Here is a 15,554-nt window from a genome sequence, read left to right on the forward strand (position 1 = left end):
CAGGTTGGGAGGGGCTGGTGCTTGGAGAGCAGAATGACCTAGAAATTTTTAGATCGGCACGAATGGAGGAAAACACCACTTCGGTCATGTTTTTGGTGAGGAATTTGCATTTTAACACGGCTAAAAGCTCCAAAAAGTTGCTTTTTCATGTTGCTGTCCCTTTAATGATTTTAGACTTGTTTGTTTGCTGGACTTTGTCTTCAAGTAAGTCAAGTGTACACCAATTAGAGCAGTCACACACATTTCTGCAGGCCTGTATTGATGCAATACGCACACACCCGAACCTCACTGAACCCACTTAACAAATGTGAAAGAATCCACCGTCATGCGTACTAAGCTACACGAACGCAGGGCGTCACATTGCGCCTCTCGCCGTGTCTGATGGAACCACCTGTTCAATAGGTGGCGTGATTCGTAAGGTTAGACTCGTTGAATTTTTTAACAGGACGTAACCGTACCCAGGCTCGGCCATCAAACGCCTCTGTCACAAGTTCAGCAACGTCTGACAGGATGCTTAGCAGCTATTTTTTTTTAGTCAGTTGTTTTTATTGTCAGTGTTTCGTGATTTGGCTTAAGAAAACAAATGACGCACCGGGAGGTGTTATCGACCCTCAAATCAAGAAAGAGCGGTGAGGTGAAACGACAACAGCAGTAGAAATGTCAATCTGTAATCAATTAATGCGTCGCCGGCCTCACATGTCACGGTTATGAGCGGTCGATGCGGTCCAAACAAGACGAGTGACAACCCTCGGTGACACAATGCCACATGCGCGCGCGCCTTCTGCAGCGAGGAGGAGCGGATAATTGAAACACGGCTCCTCTATTGCCCCGAGGGCCCCCGAGAGGATTAATTCTTCCTCCACATGAGGGCTCACACGTCAATATAGTATGCTTTCTCACACACACACACACACACACACAGCTTGGCTTCCATATGGACGGAACCTTCCTCCCTCCCCTCTGATTCGCACTGACAGCCACACTGACTGAGAGCGCAAGCTGTCCGCACACAAATAGTATCAGCTCTCCAACATCAACATGCGCTCCCTGTTTGCTCCCCAGCAATACGTTCACTTAATGTATTACAGACACTTCAACAGTCCGATTAAATCCAATGTAAAAGCTGCGTTTAAAAGAATTGTGTGCAATTCAAAACTATTGCTCAGTTTACCTTTAATTATATTATTAATAATCAATGTTGTTTATATATGTGAGGTCACCAATCACGACAAAGACTACTAAACAGATAAATATCAATATGCAACACTTTAGTTTGATAAAATTCTAAAAGTGTTTACGGCAAATGATAATTTCCACAACATTCCTAGGAAATCACAATCTCCTATCATTGGTGAGTTATTTTCAGAACAGGCCCACAAGTTTCTCATGCAATCTGGGTACCGTATTTGTCACCCCTGTTTATAAAAAGGTCACTCAAGACCTTAGAACAGCTCACTAGAGTTCACCAAACTGTCACATAGTAAAAAAAACAGTTGAAACTGGATGCTGTTACATCAGAACCCAAACAGACACGTAACGGGTCGTGAACTCTTCCGCCCAGGCCCAGACATGACAGATATCAGTCTTAAAATAATAATAATAGTAATAGTAGTAATAATAATAATAATAATAATAATAATAATAATAATAATAATAATAATAATAGGGCGGCACGGTAGTCAAGTGGTTAGCACGTCCGCTTCTGAGGTCTCCGGTTCGAGTCCAGGCTCGGACCTTCCTGGGTGGAGTTTGCATGTTCTCCCCGTGCCCGCGTGGGTCTTCTCCGGGTACTCCAGTCTCCTCCCACATTCCAAAGACATGCATGGCAGGTTAATTGGGCGCTCCGAATTGTCCCTAGGTGTGCGTGTGAGTGTGGGTGGTTGGCAACCAGTCCAGGGTGTCCCCCGCCTACTGCCCAGAGCCAGCTGAGATAGGCGCCAGCAGCCCCCGCGACCCTTGTGGGGAATAAGCGGTCAAGAAAATGGATGGATGGATGGATGGATAATAATAATAATAATTTGAAAGATGATAATAGATCAATTTAAATCTGTGTTAACTTGAGGGAACTATTTATTTAAAAATTCAGTTGACTCCATAAAGTAAAAAAACAAAAAACAAAACAAAAAACCTCTAAGATAAGTGAAAATGTAAGTTTTCAGATATTTAGATTTTTTTTATTTTTTTTTTGGGGGGGGGGTGTCAATTTACTGTAGCTAACAATAGGTAGCATTTTACATGTTTAGAGTTTAATTTAAACCAATGATGTCTTTTGTGTAAGATTAAAAAAAAAAAAAAAAAAAAATGTATATTAAAAAAAAAAAAAAACTCAAAATTTTGCTCATTTTTTTTCCCAAAAGTTAAGAGTTGGACTTTGTATTTTTTAAAATTTTGACGCCAATATTTTCCCTTTTAATAAAAGTTAATATCAGCTCCAAATATCGACCTTCTTGGTTACTAATCATCGATATCCGCCCTAACAATAACATCGATCTATCTCTAAAATATTTGTCTTGGACGTTCGAGGTTCCATTGTAGCTACCTGACAACGTCAGATACAGTTCCTGTATTGGATTTGAGACTATACGGGTACTTTATATGCACTCATGTATATTACAAGATATACTGTAATGTTTCACCAGCTGGTGATATATTTCTTAAAGTTGTTTTTGTGCTGCTCACTAATTTATGCAGCATAATTTGCACTTGTCCGGTTTACTTTTAATGAGCCTCAAGCATCTGTTAAACTATTATTTATTTATCAAAAGTGTCTTCTGTTCTTTCACTGCTAGGCAATTGCCTACTGAAAAAAAAATATGAATGGTGGTATTTAAATTAAAGGAAGGTTGAATCAGATCAACCTGTGTTTTAAAGTCGAACCTCCAAATTAGAAACCAAATTAGAGGATTCTAATTTAGAGTTTGACTTTGTGGAAAAGTAGTTTGCAGTTGTTAAATGTTAAGAAAAACATCACCTGTGTAATAAATAAGATGTGAACACATGTTACAGTGTAGAATGGAATTTAAAAAAAAAAATCGGAGTCATTTTGCAGTCAGTTATAATTTATGAACTATTTGACTGCCAAACGTTATCCAAAAAAACCCAACGGTGCCAGTCGATTTGGAGCATTTTCACTCATCTTTCAAAGCAAACAGAATATTGCGCGGTATGACGACATAAGTATGGTGGATACCATATGAAAGATTGGATTCCATTCTTTCATGAGAAAAAAAAAGTATGTTTCTACCTTCTGTTCTTTAGTAATCACCATTTGAAATTAGGTCATTTGAGTGACATAAGCGAAAATACAAAAATATTAAGAGAAAAATAAGCTTTTTTGTGAAAAGACACATTTTTTTTTGCACAACAGTGATTTTGACACTAATATTTTTTGTTTAGTGACAAGGCAGCGCTGCGCAAGACGTTGCGCTGCCCATTGAGAGAAAAACAAAAACAAAAACGTAATAAACGTAAATTAACTTTTTTGGCGGCATTCATTAGGATTTTTTTAGAAAACGTCATTCAACGTTTTTGGCGGTCAAAGAGTTAATAATGATATTATGTACCCGTATAATACAAATAAAAAAACATGGTTGTACCACCTTAAACTGGGGCATGTGGTGTCCATTTTGATTTACAATTAATGTGCCAATTATGGTTCCTGTGTGAAAATCATGCAAATGCTTGAATATGGCTCACAATATGTCGACTCAATCATTTTCACCAAAAAAATATAATGATAGTAATCACAGCAGTACAACTTCTCGACACAGGCATATCATTCTATACGTATTTCCAAGTGCGTAACATTATCAGAGAGACACAAATGGCGCATAAGTGATGTAATCTGACTTGGACCTGCTGAATGTTAATAACACATCTTTTATTAATGGACGCTCTCTTGCACTAATGTCCCTCACTTTTTACATCACTTCCGTCTTCATTAATGCTCTTTTCCACTCTACTCTGTCACCATTCGAGTTCACTTCAGCCTCTACAATACTCACCCACCCCCCACTTATCTGCCTCTCTTTCCGCTATCCGTCAGTTCAAATTTGCATTTTGCCTTACAAATCTTGCACATGTCGACGTGTCTGAAGCCTCCTGCTTCGGATTAAATGCTAGAGACTTTGAGGAATATGGAAATGGTTGGCGGGAATGTCTGGAAAAAATGTAGCTGGTGTAAAATGGAATTTCCCCTTGAGGGACGTAAAGGCGATACGCAAATTAGCATGAATACTACAAGATTCCCACAAAGTATTTTATAGGAGGTTAAGGAAGCGAGAAACAAGTTTTAAGTGCGTGTGCGTGCACGCGTGCTTTGAGTTCTTAAAGCATCAGGGTGAGAACATGGAGTCAGCAGGGACATTTTGTTGGACATTTTGTAAGGGCTCAGACTGACTTTGTGTTTTGATTAGATTTTTGTTTTGATTCACTGGCGTGGTAATGCATGTGGCCAAGGCTAAGCAAGAATGCATTAAGTGACCGAAGGTCCTCGCTGAGCAGCGTGTTCACCGTGTAAGTCGTGTAGCTTGGCGTGCTCAGCGGCGTGTGACTAAGCCGCTAATGTAGCAAAGAATTTCCCCGCGTTATAAACATTGTCTGCCTGCAGCTGTTAGTTTGGGGAATATTCTTCTCTAAAGACGTGTCACAGCCGGATTCATTCTCTGCTTTTTTTTTTCTCCCCATGTTGCTCCTCTGGGTTGGAACTAAGTGGATGATGGAATAAATGGATGGATGAATTATTGCTTATGTAGTGCTAATGCAAACTTTTTCATTTGAAGGCCACATACAGAAATTCAGAAGGACGCAAGGGCCACATAATGTTATGAAGAGAAATTGTACAAATAATTTATTTGTGCTTTTGCATATTTAGAAAAATGCTACAGTATATAAACCTATTTATTTGTAATATGGCAAAAGGTTTATTATCGTTTTGGAATTTTTCATTTTAGTTAGTTTTTATTAGTTTTTAGGGTGGTTCTGTTAGTTTTTATTAGTTTAGTTCTTTAAAAAATGCTTAGTTTGTTAGTTTCAGTATTAGTATTAGTTTTTTTTATGTGTATTACTTGTGCACAATATTTAAAAACCACCATGGGAGCAACGTCATCTGAAGGTGCTTTTCTATTGGCTGCTGCTAGATGACGTCACTTCTGTGTGACAAACTTTCAAACGCCATTATTCCGGTTTATATCAAAATAAATCTACTAAAAATCACATTTAAAATCATCCCCAAAGGCTCATGCATTAAATTAATTACCAAAGACTAAAACAAAAGACATGTTTGCTTTAATTATTGTTAGTTTTAGTTTGTTTTGTAAAAATAAAATGTAGTTTCAGTGAGTTTTCGTTTTTTAAAAAGCATTTTCGTTTTTATTTTATTTCGGTACCATTATTGTTTTTTTTTATTTTAGTTTTGTCATTAGTTTTAGTTAACTAAAATAACCTTTAATGGCACCTGTTTTTCGATACCCTCCCTTCTTACTTTGACCATCTCAAACAGTTTTGTTTTGTTTATTTTATTTAAACTGAGTCAAATGCCATTTTTAGTATATGTTGCGAGCCACTGAAAAATGGACGGCGGGCCGCAAATGGCCCCCAGGCCGTAGTTTGGACACCACTGGGCTAATGTGTTTATTGTGTACACACAGTTTGAATAGCTTGATTTTTATTGCAGTTTGGTGATGATTTTGGAGTAAAGTATCGTGGCCACATTCAGGAAGCATACATTGCAGATTAAGTTGGTCAAAAGTCTTTTTTTTTCCCCTCTTCAATTTCACTTTAGGAGTTGCGGAGTCCAGCGTGTATGTAGGCCTTTGTGATTAACTCATTGAAATGTCAACTTGTTCAACCATAACAACCACACTGAATGTTGATCTGTTTGTTTTTCTTGGCGAGTGAAACGAGCGTTTCCATATCTTCATCTCCACGCTGCCGTCCTCTGCTCGCCCTTTGCTCTTCTTCTCGGATAAGGCCGGGGATTCATTATGCTAATTGACTTCACTTCTTCCAGGAACGCCGACAGACCTTCTAGCCCTCGCCTCGCTTTTTCTCTCTCACTCTTTCTATTTTCTCTCTGTCTCTCTCTCTCTGACTCTTCCATGCAAAGACATTTGCATGGCCGTACACCCGTGGGATCAAATGGCTGTTCTCGCTCCAGCTCCTTCTGTTATGCTTTTCGTTTCTTCTCCTCAACACAGCCTGTGTTTGTTCTGCGCTCACCACATTCACTCGCACGGTTGCTTCAATAAATACTTGTACACGCGTTTTAGTTTGTATACTTTTTGTCTCCTAAATAAAATCAGTTTAATGAAGCTTGCTGGCATTTTGCTTGGGGATAATTCGTATACATTGCCAAGTAAATATCAAGTGGTAGTTTACGAGTGCTCAACGTAATGCATATGATTGAAATATATTGACTGCACACAGTACTAATTGGAGTTGTATATGGAAACATGTCCGACATGAGATGAGCAGCGGTGCCCCCACGCGGGTTTATTTACATTTAAAGATGGGAGGTGATATTTGATCCATGCTTGGTCAGTGGTTACACGTGGAGGCACATGTTACTGTCACGTGTCAACACGTACTTGCCCATGTGTGACTGCATCACTCAGGACATGATCAGGCGGAAAACGCACTATATAAATACAGGATTTATACCCACCCCGCAACATATATATATATATATATATTATTATTATTTTTTTTTTTCATTCACTCAAGCTTGTGTGAGTGATTGAGTGAAAAAAAGAAATAAAAAATATGTGCGTGCTGTCAAGTTGCCGCAGGAGTGACATCATGCAACCGACAAATTCGCCCGGCGACAGTGAGTGACACGCACCCCGCCACCCCCTGCTCTGCGATTGGCTGGAGGGGTGAACAACTGTCTGTCTACAGAAATGTCCTGCTGTTGACAAAACAAACACAAAATGGCAAAATACAGGCTGGGGCGTGGGGGTTTAGGAAAAAATCACCACCACACATTAACAGAAGCCCAGATGTGTAGAGTGAGAAGGAGTTGATGGGTATAAATCCTGTATTTATATAGTGCATTTTCCTGAGTGAAAACAGAAGACCCTGCCCTCACTATGTGTTGAGGCTAGTCCTCGGAGCAGGCGACCCCGGTTGGAATCCCTCTCTCTACCCACTTCCTGTCTCTTCAGCTGTCCTGTCCATTAAAAGCAAAAAGCCCCAAAAAACAAAACAAAACTTTAAATCAAATTACACCACCTGTGTCACCACTTAGACCTGGTTATAGCGAGTTTAAAATCTAGTCTACTTTTTGTCATCAAATCGAAGTGTAGCACAGTGTACCAACACACATTCAAAAATGAGGAGGTTGCCCATTTTTATGCTGTGCGCTTGTCTAAGAAAATAGGGCCCGTTGTGTCAGTCCAGCCGTTGTGTCAGTCCAGCCGTTGTGTCAGTCCAGTTAAATATGCCCATTCAAATAACAATTCACGTCAGATACTATATAAAGTGTACAGCCCACAGCTGAACTCGAACAAATTTCTTTTTAAAGCATTTGTGAATGAATTAACATCGGATCACAGACTGGTTTTTAGTCTCTCGAATGCTTAATTCCAAAATTCTCCTCCTTGGCGTCACCATTTCCATATTGACCCGAGCGCTCCCTGTTTATCTCCTCTTCCTCCCACATCCCTCTCCCGCACTCCCTGCAGGCTGACGGTAAAGTGGTTGACGGCAGCCTCCTGGGAGACGCCAATGGCGTGGAGCCCGCGCCGGGCCGAGGGAAGGACTCCGGGAAGTGGCAGAAACCGCGATTCTCTCGCAAAGCTCTGATGAAATGCTGCCTGGTCAAATGGATCATCGCCAGCACGCAACCTCAGGACAAAGGTAGGAAAGAGACCCGGTTTGGATGTGCGTACGTTTCAAGAGAGATGATTACATGCACAACAACTGTGAGCAACAGTATTCCAATTGATCAGACAATTGATTTGCTGAACCTCTTCTTGACCTCTCATGGTCTCCCAGGGGGGCAGCGACTGGACTGTGCTGCTCAGCTCACCTCAGAGTCAAGTACGTGGGGATTACTCACTTGCTATGCCCATTTATCAAAGTGACTCCACTGCTACTTCCTGTCCCATCATTTATTTGCTCATAAACTCGCAAGGTGGAATTTACTGTCAGGGCTGTCAATTTATTTCATCCACCTTGCAGTCTGCTTAAATTGGTCTCTGCTGCTCAGTTATCTCACTGCGCCCCTTAGTGGTGCCAAGAATGCAGTTACTCTTGCTTCATATTCCCATTTCTCGATCCTAAAGGAGATATGTTCTGATTTTTTGTGGTCATAATTTACTGTAAAATAATTCCCAGATGTCTCAATTACATGTCTGTGTTATTTGGGGTAAGAAATACCTCAAGGATTAATAATTATAGTGCACTTGACACACCCTACTTGTTTCAGTTTCGGACTACAGCTTTAATGTCACTTGCATCATAGATGAACAAAGATACATTACTTGTTGCAAATAAAGAATCATTTTAATTTTAAGAGCAGTATAAAGGTGAAATTGGATGATTATAGCAGCTGAAATGAAACCTCTAAGTGCAACTGTGCTCATCTTTTAGCTTTGACATGATAGCAAATGTGTAACAGTTCTTTTCTGTATGATAGTGTTTCAGATAGTGATGTTTGGCCATCATGTAAAAATGGCTTGGGATCTTCAGACAGCCTAGCTGATTGTGTCATGAATGAAGAAACTCAATCCAGGTGTGGGTATTAAGGAAAATGCTGTTAGTGTACAGCTACTCGCTCACAGACTCATTTTCAGAAATAGGAAAAGAGCACAAAAAAAAAAAAAAAACATACCGTACTCGGATACATTTTATAATTAATGGGTGGGCTAGCACTCTAGAGACCCAACTATTTGTATTTTAAAAATAATCTGTCCCTTTTGATCTTAATCAGAACCCATTCGTTCGCAAATATCTTTTCCTTTCTTCCTTAAATCTGGCGCCTCCCACCTCTTCTTCACTGCCTCGTCCTTTCTTTTCCTTCCTCTTGTTACCTGCATTTTCTTTGCCTCAATAATAGTACGAAGGATGATAAAATAATTAACCATTGACTAAGTGTGTTAAGTGTATTGTTGATTATTCCATTGTGGAGTAATTAAGACAAAATGGAGGGCACTACTCGGCAGAGGCGCGGTTGATTGCAAATATTTTCCGCTGTTAGCAAAACAATGTAGGAATTTTTGAAACACTGTTTGCAACAAGGACATTTCTTTTTTCGCGAATGTTTGCAGCCTTTTACGAGCCCCACCGAAACCCAGAATTCGCTACGTTTGCAACATTCGCTACACATGACAGTGAGATACGAGCTGCAGGAGTGAGCTGACATTTTTTGCAAGCAAGGACGCCATTCAGGTTGTCAATTTTTAGTTACTTAATTCCAATCCATTGCTCTTTTGTTGTGGCTCAGTCTTTACAGTATACAACCTTTATGACTTTTGACAGTTAGGTGCAAAGACTTTCTTAAAAAGTTCTAGACTTTTCTTTAATGAAATGATGAAATGTAGAAAACTTTTAAATTTATCTTTCCTGGCTATAAACCTCTGATGCTAGAATCGTCCCTGGGGCAACCATTACCATTACGACATGCGGTCTTAAATCTGACTCTGGATGTTTTTCCCTTTTAATATAGTCTTTTCATGCAGTTTGAACTTTCCCTCTGACTAAAGGCTCTTTGGGGTCTTTTTGTGCATCTGGTGAGCAAATCATTGAGGAGAAAACGTGACGGAGCACCACAGAGATTGGAAGTGCAGCTCACACAAGTCACGCGGTGGGCGAAAGTGCAGCCAGGCTGTGATTTCTTTCCCTGGGGTGCCGCGGGATTCAGCTGTATTGTTTTCGGGTGAGTCCTCACCACGGTAATGGCTAGCGGCTAAAAATAGCAGCATTGAGATGGAGATGTGTATTGAATGAAGGGAGGTGGGGGGTGGCAAGACAGCAGTGGCAGTTTGCACTCAATATTGGTGAGGTTGAAACAGCTTGTGGGGTTGCAGTCGGAGTGGATCAAATGTATGTGGATGGCTGCTGATATTATAAGAGCGGATGTTGTGAGTATTGTTCAGCTTATGTGTCGAAGACAAAAAAAAAATGCATTTAAATGGTCACAGAATGTTCTTGTGCAGGTCATTCACCGGTCACAACGATAGGTACACCTGTTCTGTTGAATGAGACTCAATATAATTAACTCACATATACATTCTTTATCCCCTGTGAAGAAAGGCTACTTTCTCACAATTGCAAGGCAGGGTTCGAATAGCAGCTCTGATCATCATATATGTAGATGTCATCTTCTCCCTGTGCTTGCGTAGATTTCTTCCAATGTTGTGGTTTCCTCCCGCATAACAAAAACATGCATGCAGCTTAATTAAAAATTCTCAATTGTCCAAAGTAAATATGAGCATGAACAGTTGTTTGTCTCTATATTCCCTGTGATTGGACGGCGACCAGTCCAGGTTGTACTGGGCTGCTTGCCACTGGGGAAGGCTCTTGCTCATCTACGACCCTAAATCAAGGTAACTGTGTTTTTTAAGACAGATGGTTGGATGGACAGGGCATGTTTTGCACTCTAAAAACAGTTTGGTCAAAAATGGACCGATTCTCTACCTGGATCAATTGACCCAACTTTCTGGGTTGTTATACATCGGGGGTGGGGGTCAATTTGAGCCAACATTGAGTAAAAAAAATATGTTGTTTTCTCTAAAACATCTTGGGTCAATTTGACCCAACTTTCTGGGTTGTTGTGCACCGAAAACAAAAAGGGTCATTCTCTGTAAAGCAATGAATATATTTGGGTTAGATCCTCTACTTGGGTTAATTTGACCCAACTTTGAGTCAAAAATGTAATTATTTTGTATAAAACAACCCTGAAAGCTGGGTTACTTTGTCTACTTGGGCCAATTTGACCCAGATTTCTGGGTTGTTCCGACAAAAAAAGAAAAAACGTAGGGTAATTGTGTATAAAACAACCCAGAAAGTTGGGTCAGATTGTCTACTTGGCTTAATTGAACCCAACTTTCTTTCCCAGTTTTGTATAAAACATTTTGTATAAAACAACCAAGAAAGTTTAGTCAGGTCATCTACTTGGGTCAATTTGTCCTGTCTTTGGTTTAAAAAAATAAATAAAATAAATTGGGGGTGTATAAAACAACACACAAAGTTGGAGTTAGGGGTGTTAAAAAAAAATCGATTCGGCGATATATCGCGATACTACATCGCGCGATTCTCGAATCGATTCAATAATAGGCAAAATCGATTTTTTTTTATTTTTTTTTATTTTTTTATTTTTTTTTAGGATTCACACCTTAAGCATGGAAGAATGTTATATGAACGGAACATTAAGCCTTAATATTTTATTTTAATGCTGTTTAAACATGAAACAGATTACAACCTCTATAAGACTGAAATTTCAGATAAATAAATAATACATTTTCATATAAATCTTACACTCTACAAGCTTACTGATTAGTATTTTCTAAATTTGAATGAAAAAAAATCGCAACAATCGACTTATAAATTCGTATCGGGATTAATCGGTATCGAATCGAATCGTGACCTGTGAATCGTGATACGAATCGAATCGTCAGGTACGAGGCAATTCACACCCCTAGTTGGAGTGTGCTTTATGTGTTGTTTTATACATAATCACCCCCCCCCCCCCTTTTTTTTTAATTGGACCCAAGTCTTGTGGATCGGTCCATTTGTGATGCATAACAGGGTTACTTTTGACCCAACTGTTTGTAGAGTGATATTGTGCAGGAGTATGTAACCTGTTGAGCGGTTTTGGGACACATGTGCATCTTTTGGTTAGTGTTGTCATGATTTAAGACAAGTTTAACAGAATTCCCCACCCCCACACACACATACACAAACAGCTCTCAGTTGAATCTGTGGTTTGAAAATGAGCTCCACATCCTGATGGAGAAGTCAGATCACTGGGCCGGGCACAAGGGGCTGTAATACGAGTCGGATTAGAGTCGAGAAGTGAGGTGAAGACCGCAGGGGTTTGCTGGACCAACTTGGCGTCTTCTACAGCCTGCGTTCACTCAAGGTTGAGACATGCCGGCGCGTTCTTACAGAAGATGGGGGATGTGGTTCGAGTCCAGGTCATGCTGAAGTGACAGCAGCCGGAAGTCTTCCGTGTTCCCAATGTCACGTGAGTCAGTTGACACAAGTAGAGGAGACAAGTGAGAGAGGAAGAAGAAGTGAACATCACTTACAGGAAAACTGAGCAAACAGTTTGACGAGGACTTCATCGAACCGTCAGAGCATCGTCTGGAAGCAGAATGTTACCTGCTGAGTTGAGGGTGAATTGCTGAATTCTTGGTCAAATTGGGGTCTTGGGGGAAATCTCCCCAAAGCTTGAGAGGATGACTTCCTACAGGTCAGCCTGCAAGAGGAAGATTGGCAAGATGCTGCGCTGCTTTCTGGGATTCGTCGTTGGGACGCCTGGTCAAGGTAGTCTTATGCAAATTTGACATTTTTGTACAGGCGACATAACATTTTTTAAACTGAGCTTGGACGCTGATTCATGTGAAGGTCAACACTTTATTTCTATAAAGTGTTTACATTTCCGAATTATCACTTTTACAACATTCTAACAACCCTGCCATGAAATTCAAATGATTAAAAAAAAATTGCCAGGCATATAAATGAAGAAAATGTGAAATGTTTTGTTGTTGTTGTCTTGCTCTTCTGCCTCCTCTCAGTAATGTTCCTGCACTCACGGTAGACAACAAGGTGCTCTAAAGCGGTCACGTTGGCCAACTAGCAAAGCGGGTGGAGGAATTAGCTAGCTAAGTAACTGCACATCGCAATTATGGTAGATAATCTCTGAATCACATGACAGCAGTCATGGGATGTAAACATAACAGTTTACACAGCAAGCTTTTTATCTTGCTTGACAGCTACAAAAATTAGTAAAAGTTCCGCCAGTTATGATTGAATTTAAAACCAAGACATGGTGCTTATGTACGATTATCATATTATTTTACTGTCAACTAACATTTCACTTTAGCAATATTGTACAGATGAGTCTGAACCTCATATTGTTTCTCTTTTAAAAGATTTACCAAACCAAACATGGCATTATTTCATGAGATGCTGGCTGAGCTGGCGTCTCAAAAAAATATGAGTTGTTTGAATGCTACGACCTCGTGAGTTCCAGTGGCTTATATTACCGTTTTGTACCTTTTCGGATAGCCTTGCATTGTCCTTCCGATGATCATTGATTGAAAGGCTAAACCTATAGCTATGACGTGGTTCTGCCTCAGTTTGAATCAGCACTAATGCACCTTAATTCTGCCTCTCAATTTGGGAGAATTGGTGTGTCTCAATATGGGAATTATCTTTGCTCTGATATTGACAGTTGGCAATCTTCATTAAGAGGGATCTATTAAAGTCATACACAAGTAAGCACCCTAAAATTGTGATTTGCTGTTGTCTGTTCTGTTCTTCATTTCCTGAAATAGGACAGGTTAGGTTCGTGCTGAGCTCTGTTAGCGTCGTTGTTTTTAGTCTTTTACTACCCTCTAGTGTTCAAAGGAGGTATCACATGGGTTCAGGGACATCACAAATGTAGAGTACATTTGTCTATACGAACTAACATGAATACTGTGATCATGAAGATACACTGTAATGCCTCTAAGAATATCCTCCCTCTCATAGAGGCTGCGCAAACATGTAACTGCGCTGTCCAGTTTTGTGTTTCCCCCGTTTGGGAGCACAGAGAGATTAACTGTTGTTGCTGATGCAATCCCAGATTAATGCGTTGTTGATGTTAAATCTCTCTCAGCATCTGGTTCATCATTAATAAGCAACAACTGATGAAGTGGGCGGTCAGTCAGATTGATTCACTGATAACTAATGATCACCATGAGACCATCCATATTGTGTTCACACTATGAATACTTATGATCCACGATTTAGTGACTGATTATGTCGTACCAGTAAAGTAATACATTAAAGGAGTCATGTTTTTTGTTAGTCATTTCCTAATTAATAACTAAGCGCAAGAAATATTTTATACCAGTGTTGCTCAACCTTTATTGAGCCAAAGCACAGTTTTCACATATTTCAAGTAGTGAATTTTGCTGTCCAGCTCCTTGCCAGGGAGCAGTTGTACAAAATTACTGAAAGTACATTCCAAACTTTAGTGAAGTTCAATATACCATTTTTTTTTTTCTTACGATGCAACCAGTGCATCATTGAGGCATGGCATCAATTATGATTCTAATGACCGCAAACGGTCAGGCGATTAAAATTTTTAATTGTAATTAATCGCATGACCTCAATAGTTAACTCACGATTAATCACAAATTTTGTCTGTTCTAAATGTACAATAAAAACATTTTTTCTAAGTTTTCATACTCTTGTTAACATAAAAGTGGAACAAATGTTAAACTAATAGAAATACAGGACTGTCTCAGAAAATTAGAATATTGTGGTAAAGTCCATTATTTTCTGTAATGCAATTAAATAACCAAAAATGACATACATTCTGGAATCATTACTAATCCACTGAAATATTGCAAGCCTTTTATTGTTTTAATATTGTTGATTATGGCATTTTCAGCCAAATATCTTATCTCAAAATATTAGAATATTTACTCAGACCAAGAAAAAAAAATGCCATAATCAGCAATATTAAAACAATAAAAGGCTTGCAATATTTCAGTTGATTTGTAATGATTCCAGAATGTATGGCATTTTTGCTTATTTAATTGCATTACAGAAAATAATGGACTTTACCACAATATTCTAATTTTCTAAGACAGTCCTGTATGGCTGCATCTTTTAGTCAATAATTTCATAATAATTAAGAAAATTTAATTAAAATTAATAAGATGTACTGCACTGTAAAAAAAACAACAACAAAAAAACGAGTGTGAAATTAATTTGTGTTAAAGTTATTTTTCTGCCACTAGATGGCATAATTGCATTTGTAAGACGGTGACGGCTCAGTGCATTTTTCTTTTCATATTAAGAGCTATCTAGTCTTTAACGTGAAGTAACTTGTGACATATTGCACATTTTTAACATTGTAAAATACAGCTTGACCCCAGTCTCCACAAATATATGTATTATTAATACATTTATTACTGCTAAATTTTGACGCGGACGTGTCTGCTGTGTTGTGACTGGAATTCCCCCAATACAGGCATTAATTGTGCGTAAAAAAAAAAAAATAGTGCTTTAATGGAACTTTAAATGAACTCAAAATGAACGCACTAATTTTGCCACCCTGAACAAATATACTGGAATTTGTTTTCACTGTATTTCATCAGAGTGTATTGTAGAGTGTGTGCAGGGGTTCAGAGGAGCGGAAGCGCTCGAGACGGCATCGAAAACAGTGTGGAGGCGTGTGGCAGTGTGTGATGTAAAAGGTCACAAGCTGTGTATCGCTATTCGATCCCTCGCTCTGTTCCAGGCTCAAACAGATTTTCAAATGTGGTCCCCAACGACTGGGGCGTGCGTGCAGCCCATTTTGTCATCTTGTCCCAAGCACCTGGCAGGGAAAGCGA

The 15,554-nt window shown here is 39.4% G+C and overlaps 1 protein-coding gene across 1 annotated transcript in view; it reads left to right on the forward strand.

Moving 5' to 3' along the window:
• Positions 1–15,554, forward strand: part of kcnip3a (Kv channel interacting protein 3a, calsenilin) — a 45,698-nt gene that overhangs the window by 15,804 nt on the left and 14,340 nt on the right. The window contains exon 5 of the mRNA XM_077522698.1: positions 7,683–7,857. Within this exon, the coding sequence (XP_077378824.1) occupies positions 7,683–7,857 (175 nt within the window). The remainder of the gene's footprint in view (positions 1–7,682; positions 7,858–15,554) is intronic.

Source organism: Festucalex cinctus, chromosome 5 (genome assembly GCF_051991245.1).
Source record: "Festucalex cinctus isolate MCC-2025b chromosome 5, RoL_Fcin_1.0, whole genome shotgun sequence".
Lineage (NCBI taxonomy): Eukaryota > Metazoa > Chordata > Actinopteri > Syngnathiformes > Syngnathidae > Festucalex > Festucalex cinctus.